At 45.6% G+C, this 17653-nt stretch overlaps 3 protein-coding genes across 3 annotated transcripts in view; 2 read left to right on the top strand and 1 right to left on the bottom strand.

Moving 5' to 3' along the window:
- The window catches only part of dennd4c (DENN/MADD domain containing 4C), a 32364-nt gene extending 22160 nt beyond the window's left edge, over positions 1 to 10204 (top strand). The window contains exons 12-34 of the mRNA XM_070854272.1: positions 608 to 832; positions 1419 to 1564; positions 1777 to 1815; positions 2150 to 2280; positions 2397 to 2529; positions 2664 to 2870; positions 2988 to 3116; positions 3205 to 3352; positions 3455 to 3604; positions 3867 to 3986; positions 4114 to 4245; positions 4406 to 5496; positions 5646 to 5838; positions 5935 to 6032; positions 6125 to 6300; positions 6447 to 6605; positions 6690 to 6888; positions 6997 to 7107; positions 7243 to 7380; positions 7470 to 7587; positions 7765 to 7921; positions 8013 to 8077; positions 8173 to 10204. Coding sequence (XP_070710373.1) covers positions 608 to 832; positions 1419 to 1564; positions 1777 to 1815; positions 2150 to 2280; positions 2397 to 2529; positions 2664 to 2870; positions 2988 to 3116; positions 3205 to 3352; positions 3455 to 3604; positions 3867 to 3986; positions 4114 to 4245; positions 4406 to 5496; positions 5646 to 5838; positions 5935 to 6032; positions 6125 to 6300; positions 6447 to 6605; positions 6690 to 6888; positions 6997 to 7107; positions 7243 to 7380; positions 7470 to 7587; positions 7765 to 7921; positions 8013 to 8077; positions 8173 to 8309 — 4202 coding nt within the window. The 3' untranslated portion in view covers positions 8310 to 10204. The remainder of the gene's footprint in view (positions 1 to 607; positions 833 to 1418; positions 1565 to 1776; positions 1816 to 2149; positions 2281 to 2396; positions 2530 to 2663; positions 2871 to 2987; positions 3117 to 3204; positions 3353 to 3454; positions 3605 to 3866; positions 3987 to 4113; positions 4246 to 4405; positions 5497 to 5645; positions 5839 to 5934; positions 6033 to 6124; positions 6301 to 6446; positions 6606 to 6689; positions 6889 to 6996; positions 7108 to 7242; positions 7381 to 7469; positions 7588 to 7764; positions 7922 to 8012; positions 8078 to 8172) is intronic.
- Positions 10205 to 11084: 880 nt separating this feature from the next.
- cdca9 (cell division cycle associated 9) lies at positions 11085 to 13657 on the top strand. The gene is made up of 10 exons (XM_070855093.1): positions 11085 to 11221; positions 11303 to 11434; positions 11531 to 11571; positions 11658 to 11709; positions 11814 to 11881; positions 12746 to 12807; positions 12885 to 12968; positions 13075 to 13156; positions 13296 to 13382; positions 13539 to 13657. The coding sequence occupies exons 1-10, from the start codon at positions 11125 to 11127 to the stop codon at positions 13581 to 13583; spliced, it is 750 nt and encodes a 249-aa protein (XP_070711194.1). The 5' UTR covers positions 11085 to 11124; the 3' UTR covers positions 13584 to 13657.
- A 433-nt stretch (positions 13658 to 14090) lies between these two features.
- On the bottom strand, positions 14091 to 17295 carry plin2 (perilipin 2). The gene is made up of 7 exons (XM_070854492.1): positions 17248 to 17295; positions 16735 to 16930; positions 16318 to 16400; positions 15824 to 16109; positions 15098 to 15276; positions 14858 to 14974; positions 14091 to 14748 (listed from the first exon to the last, which is right to left on the bottom strand). The coding sequence occupies exons 1-7, from the start codon at positions 17275 to 17277 to the stop codon at positions 14305 to 14307; spliced, it is 1335 nt and encodes a 444-aa protein (XP_070710593.1). The 5' UTR covers positions 17278 to 17295; the 3' UTR covers positions 14091 to 14304.
- Between the last annotated feature and the right edge of the window lie 358 nt (positions 17296 to 17653).

The following is a 17653-nucleotide window of genomic DNA, read 5'->3' as shown; positions in this document are numbered from 1 at the left end:
AAAAATATATCTGAATATAACAATCAGTATGATTAGTTAGAGTAATATTTAAAATTGAGTGCAAGAGGAATAAAAGTTCAGTTATATCCAATAGCTTTTTGTCAGTTTTTGGGCTCCATAGTTAGAAATCAGTATTTTAAAGGTCCCATGTTATGCAAAATACACTTTTTAATGTCTCTTCAACATGAGAAATATGTCCCCAGGCAGGCAAACTATGAGATAGACCTCTCTCTTTTTCTCCTGCTCCGCCTTTAAGAAAACGTGTGTGAAAACTCCTTTTATGATGTCATAAGAGGAACTGTTGATCATGTGACCTGCTCAACCCCACTGTCCGCCGTCGTTTTTTCCAGTGCATGCAGACAGAGGCTGAAAACAGCTGCAGCAATCATGCCTGCTATGAGAAAAACATGTTGAAAATTAAAGCATGTAAACATATTCTAGTAGGACCTCCAAATACCAGTGTGAACTTGAAATGAGCAGAATATGGGACCTTTAATAATGTGCAATGCACCACCACACCAGGCACACCCTCCTTTTCCTCCCAAAAAACACCATCAGATTTTACAGAAATATTCAAACTGACCTTGAAATTGGTTATGTGCTTCAGTTTCAGTGCGTCAAACGACACAGGACGGCTCGGCAGTGGACATGACTCCCATCGAGGCGGACTTCACCTGGCACAAGAAGAAGACGGCCCTAGAGATGGAAATCCAGGAGTCCTTCCTTCGCTTCATGGCCTCCATCCTAAAGGGCTACCGCTCCTACCTCAAACCCATCACCCAGGCACCCTCCGAAAAGGCCACAGCCGCAGACTCCCTCTACGACCTGCAAGGTAAAAGAGAGAAAAAAGCTCACTTTACAACTGTGTGCAAACCAGGGGAAATGGGGTTGTTTCATGATGATGAATGTCATGTGGATGATGGGAACCGACACGTAGGTAATGGTTTTGTTAATGGACAGCTTGGTATTCTGGAGGCTGGATTTGTTGATAACTTCCTGGCTTTGTAAACTATGCATAATTTACAGCCTTCATTTAGATATCTTCACCTAATGTTTAGTTTTATTGGCATTTCTATTTGAAGGAGCATGTCAATTATCACTCAGGCTAAGTGTGTTTAGAAATCAGTCGCCTCTCTCATCAACTACAATAAGACTTCACTAATGCCTGCTTCTGGGAAATTGGTTCTCACATCCATTTAGCGTGACTGTTGCAGATCAATTTTAGATGCAGGCAAAGAGAAGGAAAAGGCTTAAACCACAGCATATTTTAACACATTTGTCCCAGCAGCTGCTCATTACTTTTTGAAGAGGCATAAGAAATCCATTGTATCCTCCTCACAGTGAATACAAAAATGACATAAAATGGGAATTTTATTCAGTTAGATTTGACAAGTGACCCCACATTCGCCCTCCTGCAGGGTTTCTCAAAAGCAGAGACCGCACCCACCAGAAGTTCTACTCCCAGCTCACCAAGACCCAGATATTCATCCGTTTCATTGAAGAGTGCACCTTCGTCAGCGACAAGGACACTGGCCTGGCCTTTTTTGATGACTGCGTTGAGAAGGTGATTACTGATCCTGCGTCACGCCGGTCTCGCACATGTACTCACCGCACACTGGTTTTGTTTTTCCTCTTCCACCCGAGGAATTCCTTCCATGAACGGGACTTTGTTTTGGGTTGTTTTATTGGCAGAATTTCATTCCTCTGGGAGAGCAAGGAAGCCAAAATTTCCTCTGATTCATGCTGTTCCCTTTGCTCTCTTTCCTCTTCTTGCAGCTTTTTCCCTCTGATAAAATCACCGACAAGGGCACCAAGGTAATCACTTACACTGTAATCAGACCCCACCCACCGCCAACCCTCCCCTGTTTTTTTTAATAGCTAACATTAAGAGGTAATTAAACCAACCTTTCTCTCCCCTTTGATAAATGTTTACACCAAGGGACATGACCATTTCATGCTTGTCTTCTCTCCTTAAATCCCAACCACAATCAAATAAGCATCTTTCACAGCCTAACTGGAAACTCATAATAGACTGTAATGTGTTGGTAGTTGTTTTATTGTCCGCCAGCAACAGGCAGTGTCCACAAGAGTGTCCTTTAAGTCATAGTTGTCAGTATGACTTAGATCCTGGATGCGATCCTCACTGCAGGTTGAAGGAGAGTCATCTGAGGACACGAGACTGTTGGAGCTGGACGAGTCCCAGAAGAGCGAGCACACCGTCTTTGTCATGCCCCCTGAACCTCCAGTTGACAGTGGAAACGAACCTGCCACCAGATACACGTAAGTCTTTTAACTGTAGTTTTAATAAATCTTTATTAAATAGAAAAAATAATCTATTTAAAAAAACAGAAAAGTCTTCAGCGACCTTTGCAATAATCCTACTTCTCATCCTGCAGCTATAAAGGTTTCCCCAGGCTGCGCATGGAGCTGTTTGACCGCCCCAGGGAGTTACGGCCAGCACTTAGCAGCAGAGCAGCAGGGGCCAGTCTGTCCAGCAGCCCTGCACTACTGGCCAAGAGGACGAAGCAGGTGTGCACATACTCACACACTCAAACTCAGCAGCAGCACCCCGTTACCTGAACACAGAGTATCCTCCGTTCTCATCGACTCTCAAGCCATTCATGTCATTAAAAAACGCTTTAACTGTCTACCTGATCCAACAGGAGATCAAGCTAGCATACAAGATGGCCAAGCGTTACTACTCCAACCCTCAGCTGTGGGCCCGCTGTCTGTTCAGTCACTGCTACAGCCTGTGGTTCATCTGCCTGCCGGCCGTCGCACGGCTGGCCAAATCTAAAAGCCGTGCCATGCAGCAGGCGTACAACATCCTCCTGAAGATGAGGACCAGTGAGGTGGAAGTACTGGATGAGGTGACAGTCCTGTTTTGTATTAAGAGAGATTATAGATTTAAAGTGTTATTCTAGATGTCTCATGGTGTGATTTGTCCAATAATTGATGTTTCGTGTTTTTATCTCTTTGACTTTCAGGTGTGTTACAGAGTGGTGATGCAGCTCTGTGGTGTGTGGGGTCTTCCGGTTATGGCTGTGCGAGTCCTGGTTGAGATGAAGAAAGCCGGAATCCTCCCAAACGCCATCACATATGGATACTACAACAAGGTCACATACGGTCTTTGGCATTGCTGAAACATAACTAAGACATATCTCTACCTACATGTGCGCTCATCTTCCTGTCTTCCCTCCGCAGGCCGTCTTGGAGAGCCCGTGGCCGAGCAGAAACCGCAGTGGCCTCTTTATGTGGACCAAGCTTCGTAATGTGCTTCGGGGAGTGGGCCAGTTCAGGCGCACTCTACACCAAACATCTTCCGAGAAGGGACCCGCACTTGGTACCACAGGTGGGAATGGAACAGACAGAATGGCAGCTCTTTCACTTTCACACCGACTCTTTCCCCGTTGTCCTCACTCACTGTCTTCCGTCTGCATCCTTCTCTCTCTAGCTGCAACACTAGGTGGGTCAACGGTCACAGACGCTGACCGTTTGAGTCACGGAAGTGCTGACAGCTCAAGTGAGGTCAACGGTGAGGACCACAACCTGTTTGCCCACAGCCACCGCATGGAGGACACAGTAGACAACCACTGTAGCGCAGGTACTGATTCCCAAAAGTTATTTGGTTTGCAGTTGTAATGCGTAATTTCTTGTATGTTTTTGAGGCTCTGACCACTGCTGAGATCTGGAGATGTTGTTGTTGTTGTTGTCAGTGGCCACATCTTTGCATCAGCTTTACACAGTCCTATATGAATCCTGTTTAACTCAAATTAAGCAAAAGAAATAAAGCAAGTAAATCAATAATAATTAATAAAGCAAAGCATACTCCATTAGTCCTTTGTGTGTGATTTAATAATCCACAGGAAGGCAGTCTGATCAAGGCTACGGCTCCAAGGATGAGTTACACCAGGAGCTGGCAGAGCCTTCACATACAGCTGTTCTATCCCCTGAAGAGAGAAACAATTCCAAAGCACAGCATAATGGTAAGAAAAACTGCATGCAGCAAAAGGTCACATCCAGTTGTAGTTCTGCATTCAAAGCTTGTGTGTACAACAGAAGCCCCGCTTGCACATTGATGCTCGTCGGCTGACTATGCACTTCTATAAGCAGGAGGCGACATTGCCGGCTCGGTGGACAGTGCTGTAGCAGTAGCAGAGCCCCCCAGTCCTGTCGATGTGCCCTCACCTGTCCCCAGCATTGTGAAGCTGTCCACAGGGAGCTTTGATGGTAGCAGGGAAGCAGGTGAGGAGAGAAGTTTAACTAAGAAATTACTTTGAAAGGTTTTAGATTGCCATCAGAAATTGGGATAGCAATTTCACCCCTTCTGTGATTCAGAGCTTTTCTAACTATGAATCTGATTGTAGCAGATTAAAAAAAAACTCTTATTGTGCTCGTTCTGCAGGTGCAGGGAAGCTGTTCAGGAGACACAGCAAGAATGACAACGTGTCTCTCCCTGACGATGATGCCTCACTGGCATCAGGGGAGGTGGCTAACCAGTCTCAACAGCAGCGGCAGAAAGCCTTTTCTGAGCGCAGCTGTAGCTTCAGCGCTGAAACCCGAGCTGGGATGCTCCGAGAGCAAGGCGTGGACCACATGGCCAGTCAGATGGGTGCTGATGCCCGTATCCTGGCTGCAGCGCTGTGTGCAGGCCAAAGTCCACCCCCTAATAGTGTGTCCAAAACGCTTTTTAAGGACCTGGAGGAAGAGCCTGAAGATGATGTGGGCTTGACGCTGGGGAAGCTTCCAGAGGAAAAGGGGCCGGAAGCACCAGAAGAAGGAAAGGGAGATGATGCAGAGGTGGAGGAGATGGAGGTAAAAGCAGAGACACAAGAGGAGGAGGGCACTGAAACTCATGAGGAGGACTCTGGGCTGCGAGGACCGACCCTGGAGAGGGCGGACGTGGAGGCAGGTGCCGACCCGCTTTCCCTACTGGTGTCCGAGAACGAAGAATCAGCCTCCGTAACCAGCCAGGAGCCGCCACGCTCCGTGCCTGCCGTGGTGTCCCGCAACCTGGCCGAGGAGATCGAAATGTACATGAGCCTGAGAAGCCCCCTGGTTGCGAAGTCCTCCAGCATGGAGCTCCAGCAGGCCCAGGAAGACTCCACGGACGCCCCAAAGCCCAAACCATCTCTGGAGCGCCGGTCCAGCCTCCCTGTGCCTCCTGTCAAAACTCCAACCGGCTCCCCAGGCGATACACCCAAACGCAGTCCCTCCACTGTCACTCGCTCCAAGACCTTTGCTGCAAAGACAAAGACCCCCGCCAGCACTACAGGCAGCCCAGGTCCTAGATCGTCCTCATTGACGGCACTGGTCAAGTCCTCCCAGGGCGGATCATTGGGCTCGGTCATTAATTCCATTTCAGCCATGAAGATGGACACCCTCTTGTCGGGACCTAAAATGGATGTGCTCAAGTCAAGCATGAAACAGGCGGCAAATGTGGCCAGCAAAGTGTGGGGGGCAGTTGCTTCAGCTTACTCATACTCGGATGATGAGGTGAGTGCCATTAATGGATGTTTAATGACGTATAAAACATTTTTCATTTTATTTTATTAGCTCTATTTACTGACTAGTTCTTACCAGACTTTTGTCAGCCACCATGCTCATTTGGAGCAATCCTAATCCCATCATACTTTACTCTGCAGGATGAACAAGCTCAGGGTGGCGGCGGCTTCCCGTCCCATCTGGACGAACACATGCTGGCGGCACATGAAGCAGATGACAGCCCTGACAGAGGAGCCATCCCAGGGTTGGTGGCGAACGGTCTCAACCAGAGCTGCACCAGCCTGGGCAGCAGCAGTGGCAGCAGCGACACGGGCCGAGGGACCCACCAAACACGTAAGCGCTCATTCTGTATGGTAAGATGTGAGGGAAGTGGAAGAAAATGGCCCAATGAGGCCAGTGGAATTAGTTTGTTTTTGTCTTTACCTGCAGATCCAACTCCAGGTCGAGCAGGCAGGGGTCCAGACTCTGAGCAGGGCTCCTCGCATCACGCCTCCTCCTCAAGCATTTATCAGAACTGCGCACTGGAGGTCAGACATACTGTGCACACACAAACACAAACTTCTGGAGCATGAACATTGGGATAAGTCCTAACTGGTTGGGCATATTTCCCTGCTGCCAGGTGCTGATGTCCAGTTGCTCCCAGTGCCGCTCCTGTGAAGCCCTGGTGTACGATGAGGAGATAATGGCGGGCTGGACAGCTGATGACTCCAACCTGAATACCAACTGTCCTTTCTGTCGCACAGCGTTTCTTCCCTTGTTGCATGTGGAGTTCCATGACTTGCGCACAATGACGGGGTAGCAATCTGTTGTCTTACAATGTTTTTGTTTTCCCTTCTCTCCTCACATTAAGATGAATTATAAAATTTAGAGACTACATAGGACCTTGAAAAAAATAGTTCCTAACAAATGCAAACTGACTGCTCTGTAATTTTCCCTTTCAGATTCTACATGAATCCCAGTGCCTCCGGGGACAGCATCCACAGCACCAGTACCCAGCCCACAGCCAGCAGCTCAGCAGACATTAAGACACCAGACCTTATTAGTTTTCCCAAAGAGGAGCCTAGGGAGACTCCAGATAATCGGCCTGGAACTCATAAGAGGTAAACACATCCAAGACGTTGAATACTTGGCAGGTATCACATAGAACCACACATCCTGAGTCCTCTTTGCTGTTGTGTCTCTAGTCTGATTCCAGAGCCGGTGCAGTCAGACCCCCTGGGTCTACTGGAGCACCAGGCAGCGGGTAAGCAGCAGAAATGCAGTGGGACGTCACTGACACGCAGCAATAGTGTTGGTGGCCCGCTGCAGAGCCTGGACTACTCCCAGAGGCCTGGACATGGCGTCTCCACCACCAGCCTGCCCTGCAGCCTGCAGGAGGTGTCGGTCAGTGCTCCTAACTCTAACTAAACCCATGGAGTTGCAGTATAGCAGGCACCACTGTAGCTGCAGTGCAGTAATGATGATTTGTGTGTGTGTGTGTGTGTGTGTCAGGATGGCATGGGGACTAAACGGCCAAACCCCAAGCCTGTGTCTGTACCTTACCTCAGCCCCTTGGTGCTGCGCAAGGAGCTGGAGACCCTGTTGGAGAATGAGGGGGATCAGGTAGAGCACTCACACATACAGTCATCCCTCAGTCTGCTTTACAGCAAATATCTGCCACACAGCTGCCACACTCAATACAAGATCCAGAGAGCTTTCTTCCCTGGTAAATCCATCTTCTCTGTCACGTCCAACCAGGTGATCTTCACCCACAAGTTCCTCAGCCAGCACCCCATCATCTTCTGGAACATGGTGTGGTATTTCCGTCGCCTGGACCTGCCCACTCACCTGCCTGGTCTGATCCTTACCTCTGAACACTGCAACAACGGAGTACAGGTTAGAGACTTCTAACATGTCATCTGTCATTATTCCTTCGTTCTCTTTCATCATGGCTTTCCTTCATCTTTCCCCATTTGTCTGTGCAGCTCCCCCTGACGTCACTGTCCCAGGACAGCAAGCAGGTATACGTCCAGCTGCTTTGGGACAACATCAACCTGCACCAGGAACCTGGAGATCCCCTCTACCTGCTCTGGAGGACCCTGTGTGAGTGTGCATACAGACACAGATCAGGCCATAGTTTCTGCCCTCCTGTATAAGTCATTATTGTAATGGTTGACATCCACTAACTAACCAAACTCCACCACTAGAGGGAGACAAAGTCAGCAATTCTCAAAACCCTACATGACGTTTCTCTCTGATGGTACATGTGTTGTTTCCTAGTGGAGAAGAAGGGGACATTGGCTCCGACAGACCACCAAGAGATTCGGACCCTCCTCAATACAATTGTTCGCAACATCCAGACCAATGACGTCTACGGGCCGATCAACCTGCTGATCCGAGAGATCAAACGGCGCCCAGAGGGGTTCAAACGGCAGAGGTCAGCCTTTGCTCCTCCGTTTCGTTCTGTTTTTATTGGTTCAGGGTTTTGTTCACTCTGTTCTGATTTCTACATCCTGTCTTTCTTTCAGGAGTATCTATAGAGAAATATTGTTCTTGTCGCTGGTGGCCCTGGGGAAGGAGAACATCGACGTAGGTGAGTGAATGGGTGAATGTGAAAGAGTCTGAAATGTTGTGGAAAAGACTGAAATGTTCCTAAATTGTCACATCACCCATCTCCTGTGTCTGCAGAGGCCTTCGACAGGGAGTACCGCCTGGCTTACGACGAACTGAGCACCGAGCAGCTCAAGTCTTTGCAACACATCGATCGACCGCCCAGCTCCAGCATCCAGTGGTGCCTTAAAAGCTTTGGGACCCCCTTCATCTGACCGACCACCCCCCTCAGCAAAGACGGAAACTCCGACTGGACAAGTGCGACGGCAGGAGGGAAGGCAAGATGGCAGGCCTGGGAGTGAGCGAGAAATTATTTTGTATTTAAACACCTCCAAAGGCTCAAACATGGTACTTATTCTCCTCCTCATCTCGGAAGATGCTCATTATCTACTTTTTTTACAAGCTCATTGTGCTTTTCTTGGACTTTCCAAGCAGCTACTTAAAGGTGGGACTGTTTGTGTGAATTGCTTGGAAAGCTAATTTTTTTTTCTTTTGGGACTAGTTGAGGTGTGTTTCTTTACAGATGGTGTATAGAATGATTAATCATTGTACAGAATGTATTGACTGCCCCTGTGGTGTTGACATATCTGTGTGTGTGTGTGTGTGTGTGTGTGTGTGTGTAATCATGCAGTCAGTGCCCTGTCTAGTGGCCTTTCGTCCACTCTGCTTAAATCTGTCCCAACTCCCCCCAGGTTAGATCAGTCTTGTTTGAGACGGTGTACAGACCCCCACTGTTCCTTTGTGCACTTTCTAAAAAAACAAAAACAAAAAAAAATGTCAGTAACTCAAGCCCACCTGTCTTTTTGTACATACTGTTTACTTAGGGGGGGAATCTGAAACCAGGGTTGCCTGTTTTTTTTTTGTTTTTTTTTAGAGGCAACAAGTCTTGACGCCTTGTCTGTTTGTGTGATCCAAGTCTTAATGAATGTTCAGGTTTGTTTCATTGTAAATGTGCAGGTTCAGAGTGAGGCTCTCTGCCTGTGTAAATATGTCAGAAGCACACGTGTAAATGGGAGAGGAGTGAGGACAATCACTAATTATCAATCACTAAAATTGATTCTACAACATTCCAGATGCCCTGCAATCAAAACAGGCCTTTAGAGAAGTATTACTGATTTCTGCAACAACACTCAAGCACATGTGATTGAAACCAGCCAAATGGAGGGAGAGATGATAGAATAAATCAATGGGAAGTGATAAAGGCATGCCACACTACTGATTCCCACACATTAAAATAAGACACATGTTCTCCTGCAGGGAAAGACAGCTCAGCGCGGTGCCTCAGTGAGGGAGCAGTCTGTCCAACTTTTGTTTTTAATGTCTGCATTTTTTTAACAGTAACATACTCGACTTGTTTAGCTAATATGTCTTATGATGTCAAGTTAGAGCTGTAACTTAAATGCACTGGGGCGATTCTTTACTCTAGCATCGAATGAGCCGGTGAGGCTTTTTTAAATTGGTTATACTGCAGACAAGATCTCTTTTATGGTTTACACACAGTAGCTTTGGACATAACTAGTAGCAATCAGAGCTTTATATTACTGCAAAGGGCTTCTTCAGTACTGCTGATAGCATGTGGAGAAAGACGGACAGAATTTTACAACATGACATTCCACTAAATGCTGAGACGGACGGGAAAAAGCAAAGTGCTGCGATGAGCCGCTGGGAAATGGGTGTTGATGGTCTTATTCGAGACTTGGGAGAGTGACTTGTACAGAAGCGATAATATTGTGATATATTCAATTTGCACTGCATAGATTAAAGCCTGACCTTAACCCAGGGTGAGGATGAGATGAGACCACCTCAAAATATTAACATACAGTAGATTTTTCCTCCAAAACAAAAAAAAATCTCAATTATTTATTTTTGTATCAACATTTGGATTGCAGACAGTGTAGTGATTTTGCATTTTTATGACTAACAACCCCCCATTTCCCCTTTTAATCTGTGTTTTTCCACCCTGTACTGGCTTTGTAAATTTGACCTCCTTATGGCAGAGGATGTACAGAAAAGACTGTTCTTTAACAATAGATTAAGTGATCTCTTACCGTCCTGTGGAAAGGAATTGAATGTCTACACTTAAGTGCGCTGCAATAAATGAGTTTGTTAACTGATTGAAAATGAAAATTGTCCTTTTTTTTTGTCTTCTTGTTGATGGAAAAAATGAATATTGTGGCATTTGGATGGCTTCAGAAATGCAGAGCTCCTTTTTCAGTCTCATATTTTCCACGTTCATTTTGATGTTCTCTGAGGCCAGTTTTCCTCTCCTTAAACCTGGAGGAACTCCTTTGTGAGTGCACGCAGGCCTACAATTGAAGCCATATTACAAAAAGTGGGACAACTGCAGCTTGTGACATTGTGGAAGTTAAGGTACTTTGTTTAATTGCTTAGATATGGAGACTAAAATCTCTTTTTTTAATGAGAAATATATATATAATGTTTTTTTTTTTTAAATACATGACTTGGGGGCACACAGCATTTTGCTGAATTTTTTACTGAATTTACTCTGCACATATTAATTCTCCTTAAATAATGGAAAATATGTAATATTTGTTTTCCTAAAATAATGGAGAATATAGAACATTCATCATCCTTAAAATAAAGGAAACATTTTCTTTCCTTAAATAAAGGGGAAAAAAAGTAATATTTATTCTCTTTAAATCGTGTTAAAATATTCAAGTCATGAAAAAATAATGAACTTTTATTATCATTAAATAATGGAGAAATATATAACATTTATCTTAAGTAATGAGGAAGTAATGAACATTTATTGTCCTTCAATAAATAAGGACTTCCACCTGCAACAAAATTAATCAACAGACTTTTGAAGCAGCCATTTTCAGATGACGCAAAGGCGCGTGTTTAACTCGCACTACATTTCGCTGTAGGTAAGGCCGACTGTATCCTTCCGCCAAGCACCGAAGCTCCTTAAGAGCCTCATTCCTGGGTTTCCGGTAAGCGCATTAATATCGTAATCAGCTGTGCTGCGGTCTCCGGTGCGGAGCTCTGTGCGGACGTCAGGACGTCAGGATGCCGCTCAGGCGGACGAGAAACGCTGGAAATGGCCAGAACAACGCGATGCGGCAGAGCAGACTGGCTCTCTTCATCCAGCAGTTTGAGAAAGAAGGTTTGGAAGGTCAAAGGTCACACCTCCCCTCCTCTCCTCCTCCCCAGCCTCGTTTTAAAAATGTCTCCCTTAACTTTACAGCTCAGGAGCGCATGAACGAGTTGGAGGCCAAGATGGAGAACATGTTGGCCACAGTGGACAAAGTCTTCAAAGTGGAGCTGATGAAGATGCCTCCATCTCTTCAAAACACTCTCATAGGGGATTTAATCAGCGGTGAGCCCCCCCCACACACACACACACACACACTCATTATTCCACACCATTCTAGCTCGTGCCAGCCCCACTCACCTGTCACCCTTCTCCTGCTAGAGGAGGAGATCTCAGCAAGTGAGGTGTCGATCGCCATGAAGGTGAGCCGAGTCACACCTGCTCCACCTCCACCTGCTCCACCTTTACTCTAACAAATTAGAACAGGTGTAATTCTCACTTTTTGCAGAATGAGTCTCTGGAGGTGCACCAGCCCCTCAGGAGGGCCCCCAGTAAAAGAGGTGAAACTTTCTTTATCCAAGATGGTTTCCTGTCCGGTTTGAAATGAAACCATTTTGTTTTAACACTCATCTCCTGCCCTTTTTTTAAATGTTTTTTTTTACAGTAAAATCAACAGATTCCGCACCGGTGCAGTCGACCCCGGTTCAAAAGTCCTCCTCCAAGACCTCTAAGGTAAGTTCACTGTCCTGTTTGCATCACTGGTGTTCACTTCTCAGTGCACAGTTAAAAGATTACCTTTGGTGTCCAGAGGGAGGAGAAACAAAAGGGCTCTAATTCAGGATATAACACACATAGGATGATGGGTATATACTTACTGAGTCAAAGAGAATCAGGTAAATGTGAAGCTGGAGGATGTTTGTTCTGTATTTTTGACATTTTGAGCAAGAAGAATATGAACTGACAAATATTAGAAGCAGACAAACCTTGCGGAGGCTTAGCTGGTAGCCTTCATATAATGTTGTGGTTTTCCTCTGTGATCTCATGCTCCACTGAACACTGGCTTAAATACAACCACATAAATACAACCGCAGCCTGGATGGCAAATGGTTTTTCTGCAGATGAAAGTGAAGAATCGAGTGTTGCTCCTGATGATCTTCACTCAGCCGCCTGGTGCATCTTGTCTGTGTGTTCTGACTGAACGTGAAGTTCTGATGCTCACGTCAGGACTCGGACTCTCTGATCTGTTGTGTCAGGACGATGCTAACACTCGCTTTTATCTCATAATATTTGAACTACTGTAATTCTAAAAAACCCCAAACATTTAGCCTCTCTGTTGGCGTCTAGTTGATTTTAAAATGCTAGTGCTGACTTGTTGGGGCCCAACATGGTCAGTTTATCACGGGCCTCTTGGTGACGGTGCTTTAAAACCCTCCATCTGTTCAGACTTAGGCAGCTTGTGTTTTCTGTTACACTTATGTTACCTTATGTATGTTTCTTGTATATTTAATCTGGTGCTTTTTTCTGTCTATTTTCATTTGATCCCAACTGATTTATTTGATTTGTGACTGGTGTCTGTGATTATTTCTATATTTTTAGGGCGGAAAGGGAGCAAAAAAGACCAGAACATTAGTTGGTAGTAACAGCACAGGAAATCTCAGGTAAGACTGGAGGTGACGTAGTATTAAGGTGTGATGGAGGAGTATTGAGGCCTTGATATTGTGCTTATTCTCTACAGAGGCTCCACAGTCTCGGTCAAACGAACCCAAAGCCACGTGACCAAGACCAATGACCAGCCCATACCGACCAAACCCAAACTCCGGTCTGTCCCCGCCTTCAGTGGAGCAAAACCTCTTTGTACTGTGGTGTTTTTATCTAAAGGAGTTGTACAAACATGTATTTTTACCATCTGCTTTGTGCTGTTCCAGGTCTGTGGTCTCCACCGGTGATCTGCACTGTTCTGTGGCGGGCTCTGCTGCACACATCACTGTCACCACAGCACAGGGACAGGTACGTTATGGTTTCTATCCCCGGTACTGACGGCGCTGTTTAATTATTTCATTCAAAGCGCAGGGATCAGTCCTTTCCTCTCTGCCATGATTAAAGTTTTGTAGATCAGACACTTCTCCCTCCTCCGTCTCCATCCTAGACCGTCTGCTTCTCTGAGGAGACCAAGGGTGAGATTAACCTGGACGTGCTGGATGACGTGGCGTGGTGTCAGATTCAGAAGCTCACGGTAAATTAGAGTTCATAGTTAAATGCCACTAAATGAGCATTGATGTTATTTGCAGATCAAGCTGCCTGACAGAAGCCTTTTTAAAATGTGCTCTTAAACGTCTGAAAGGCACCGCTGTACCAACCGGTCATCTTTCTCTGCAAATTGGATTTTCAGAGTCTGATGGAGTATCTGTCGAGGCAAAGTCGCTGCCAGCGATGAGTTAACACCCACTGTGACCAGGAATTTTCTCTTCGTGGACTAAATGACATTTCTTTTTTTTAACTTGTATATCATGAAATTAATTTATAGACGTCAGGTTTAATACTTATCAGACGGGCTAATGAGAGTAACACTTGTGCTTTGGTTGTCTTAAAGAGTTTTAAAGATCCAATAAAGCTTATTTGTATTATCCTTCATGATTGTTGGTATAATTTGCATCTAGTCTCTAAAAATTTAAAAGACAAATTTTCATTCCAGGTTTAAAAATGTAGTGACATTATTTTCACAGCACAGAGAGCAGTAATATTATTATTATTATTATTATTACTATGGACTTGACGATGATTTTATTTATTAATTCTCCTCTTTGACTGTAAAACTTAATTGGTCTCGACACATTTTATAAAGATTTCCTTGTAAATGTTACATAGTGAGAATCCCAAAGCTGTATAGAAACAGAGACTAATTATGTCTTATGTGGAGAGAAAAGGACCCAGTAAATGCAAATATGATTCCAGTAAAGTTTATGTAAATATGGATTATAAAGTTGTGCACAGCATTGACAAGTTTCTCATTGTAGGTGGTGTGATACAGGTGTTTTATATCCTTATGCCTTCAACACTGTATGGGGGGAAAAACCCAACTAAAATCTTAGCCTACAAAGCAGAATATATATCAGTGACAAGTGGAAACACAGAGCTGTAATGGATCACTTGTGCTGCTAGGAATGTAGGGACTCCATCTCCACGTCCATGGGCTCCTCCCGACGTGTCTGGGCAGGGGGAGATCTTGAGGACGAAGCTTGTGTGCTGCTGGCAGCAGAGGCCGGTACTTGAGGCGGCTCTGGGACCATCCGGGGGTAGAAAGGACCCACAAGCCAGTTGAGCGGCGTGTTATTGACCAGATAATCCAGGATGTTGTCCAGGGAATCTTTCATTTTGCCCAGATGGACTTTGCTGCTGGTCAGCACGCTGTCTGGCAGGTCTCCCAGCACGTTCGCCTTGCTGAAGCTGCTGTAGACTTGTGAGGCAGAGTGGGTGAGGGAGAGCGCCTCCTGCTGGATGTGGTTGGGGAGGCCCTGCAGGCCGGTGACGAGGACCAGACAGGTGGTCTGGAGCTTCTGGGTGAGGGAATGTGCCAGGGCCAAGGTGCGAGACTCGATTATCTGGTTGGAGGAGATGATCAGTTACAAATGAGCTGATAAGAAACGTGTGTCGTAACCTGCATATTCTTCTAAACCAACACTGCATGTGTTATCTCATTTTTCCCCTTACCTCTGTCTCGTGACCAGCCTCCTGGTTTGGACCATTGGACTTCCACGCCACCAGGGAGCTCAGCTTGTCATTCACCATCTGGTTAGCCCCGTCAATATTCTTTCTGCCATATTCAATCTAGAAAACAAACACGTATAATGTTTTCTGTTCCACTGAATCCACTGTAGGGAAGTCTGCAGATTATCCTTTTTGTAAATAAGATTGTGTTAAGTGCTATTATCAATGAATCTGGAGACCCACCAGGTCAACAGTGTAGTTTAGCTCAGAGATAAATTCCCTGCTTCGCTGCTTCCCATCTTGGATTTTGGCCAAGGCCCTGTTGTACGACCGCTTTCGGAGCTTGGTGGAGAGGGAGCCCAGGCGGACATAGTAGCTCGTCTGCTTCTCGTCAAAGCCTCTCACAGTCTTTGCCTCCAGCTCTGTCACAAGGGAGGGAAACATGAAGGATCGCTTTTTAAAAAAATGGGACACATGACTCTGAGTTTAGTCCGCAATGTCTCTCACTAATGAAAACCCTGACTGATTTGAGGTTTAAGGAAGTCTGCTACAAGCTGCTTTAGTGTTGTACAAGTTAAATCCATGAAGAATGTAATTATCTACTGGTCGATCCCTTAAAACAGGACCATTTAAACTTACATAGTTCACTGTAAACAATGACTCTTTTAATGATGTAGAAAAACAGGCCCCTAATGCAAATTCACATTCTCAGAGGAGCATAATAATCCGATAACTCGTGTTTTCCTGGAAACTGGACCGAATCCATGTTAACAACACGCTCCAGCTGCCTGTTAATTACTGACCCTCAAAAACATTATTTGAAGCCAAAACGGCAGGCAAGAATAATCTTTTTAAAATCTTGCAAAGCCCAAACAACCAAGAAGGGAAGATAAACGGTTGCTTGGGTTTGTCACAGCACTGGTCTGTGTGTTTCAGGTGGTCCACCTGGTAGCTTTTGGCCCCACTCACCTAGCTCGTCTTCGGTCAGCGGCAGGTACTGCTCCACCAGACTCTCAGAGGTGCTGAGGGCCGTGTCCACTCCGCTGCTGACAAGCTGGGCCACTCTGCTCTCCAGCACTGTGCTGACACTCCCGCTCACAACAGCCCTGGTCTTCTCCATCCCATTGTGCACCGCGCCCCGAGTCTTTTCCACGGCGCTGCTCAGAGTGTCGGACACTGTGTCCTTGGCGCCGGACACTGTGCCTGTTACAACATCTTTAGCGTTGGTTACCGCATCCCTGGCACTGGAAACGATCTGGATGGGGACAAAACCATTAAGAAATACATTTTTAAACAACAGAAGTAGGAGTGAGGAAACGGCAGTTGAGAAAGTCTGGATGTGCACACTGAGTAGCCGACAACTGCCGGACACCATGTTGCGAAATTTGGTCTGAGCATAACTTCTCTGACCTTTTTGACAGACGGTAATTATGCCAGCTATTGATCACTAATCCAGTACGTACCTGCTCAGACGGCTGGTAAAGAATCGGCAAGGTTCTCTCAATCTTATCCAAACCCTTACAGGCGAGGTCATTGGCAATAGCAACTGTAGGAATCCAAAAAAAAAAAAAGAAAATTAGTTGTAATAAGGTAAGCAGAATCTTAGAAAAAGAAGTGAATAAATATTTTCTACATGAAAGCATTGTTCAACCCTTTGTGACTCGCATCAGGATGAGAGTGAGTACATAGCAAAACTGGGTGAAAGATCAGGATGAGTAAGAGCCAGAGGCCTGACCTGAACTTCCTGTATAAGCTCTGTGTGACTCAGCTGGTCAGCACATAATTACCCTCACAGTTTCACTTTGCTGGATTCTGCTTAGACCTACAAACGCTAAAGTCTACAGAGGCGTGATCTTCAATGCACACTGAAGGGTTCCTACTCTGAGGCTCCAGCTTGTCGATGATGGGCGAAGCGGTGGTGAGGGCCACTGAGGTGATGTTCCGCACCCCTTGCTCGGCAGCCTCGCACACGGTCCTGATGTAAGGGTGGGTGTCCTTGGTGCTGGTGTACACGCTGGACACCAGGCCGTAGGTGGAGCTCACCAGAGGAAGGCTGCTCACCCTCTCCACCACATTCTGTAAGGAAGCACACAGAGAGGAGCGGGTTAACAACACTCACATCCACAGTTTCACCTAACAGTAATAACAGCAATAATAATAGAGAAAACTGAACACTTATCCTCAGTTTTTACGTATAATTTGGTGTCAAAGTTGAGTATTACATCAAAATATGAATAAAAGATTTTCTATTATTCCTGAATTTGTAGATTTACTTTCTAGTGTCTTTGCTTTTAATGTCAAACACAGCTTTTTTCTCCACCCCCCCCACTGCCTGTCCAACATTCATAACAGCCAACTAATATTAACAAAATAAGTCTTTCAAGCAAACTCACCTGATTTGAGATAACAGCAGCTGCTGCCATGTCTGCTAGAACAAAACCTGTAGAGACAGAACAGGGAAAGTAAGGCTCTGTTCAAAACAGTAAAATTACACAGCTTACACAATTACACTTAAAAAAAAATGTCGTCATAGTAAGAAACCCACAAGAGTTAAATATCTATCACTTCCGTATTCCAGCAGTCTGTCCTTACAGCTGTAAAATGACAACAAAAGCTCAAATAGGAACTTCTTTCAACGACAGCTACCCGTAAAATAACTTTATAGGGTGACTAGTAAAGTCTCACCGGTAGTTCTGAATGTGTCCAAGCTGTCAGAGGACTGACTGAGACGGCGTGAGAGGCGACAGCAGCGATATTTATGTCCTGTAGTTATCGCGAGATGTGGCGCGGCGCTGTGAC

Source organism: Pempheris klunzingeri, chromosome 23, assembly GCF_042242105.1.
Source record: "Pempheris klunzingeri isolate RE-2024b chromosome 23, fPemKlu1.hap1, whole genome shotgun sequence".
Classification (NCBI taxonomy): domain Eukaryota; kingdom Metazoa; phylum Chordata; class Actinopteri; order Acropomatiformes; family Pempheridae; genus Pempheris; species Pempheris klunzingeri.
The sequence above is the reverse complement of the archived record's forward strand: the minus strand, read 5'-3'. Positions and strand labels throughout refer to the sequence as shown.

What these genes read in the sequence shown, in the direction of transcription:
- plin2 (XM_070854492.1), bottom strand. Translation starts at nt 17,277, where the DNA reads ATGGCAGCAGCTGCTGTTATCTCAAATCAG. An exon ending in CGACAAGCTGGAGCCTCAGA is followed by an intron (nt 16,401 to 16,734) that starts GTAGGAACCCTT and finishes GGATTCCTACAG; the next exon opens with TTGCTATTGCCAATGACCTC. An exon ending in AGGCTGGTCACGAGACAGAG is followed by an intron (nt 14,749 to 14,857) that starts GTAAGGGGAAAA and finishes TCCTCCAACCAG; the next exon opens with ATAATCGAGTCTCGCACCTT.
- cdca9 (XM_070855093.1), top strand. Translation starts at nt 11,125, where the DNA reads ATGCCGCTCAGGCGGACGAGAAACGCTGGAAATGGCCAGAACAACGCG. An exon ending in GAGGGCCCCCAGTAAAAGAG is followed by an intron (nt 11,710 to 11,813) that starts GTGAAACTTTCT and finishes TTTTTTTTACAG; the next exon opens with TAAAATCAACAGATTCCGCA. An exon ending in GTCAGATTCAGAAGCTCACG is followed by an intron (nt 13,383 to 13,538) that starts GTAAATTAGAGT and finishes TTGGATTTTCAG; the next exon opens with AGTCTGATGGAGTATCTGTC.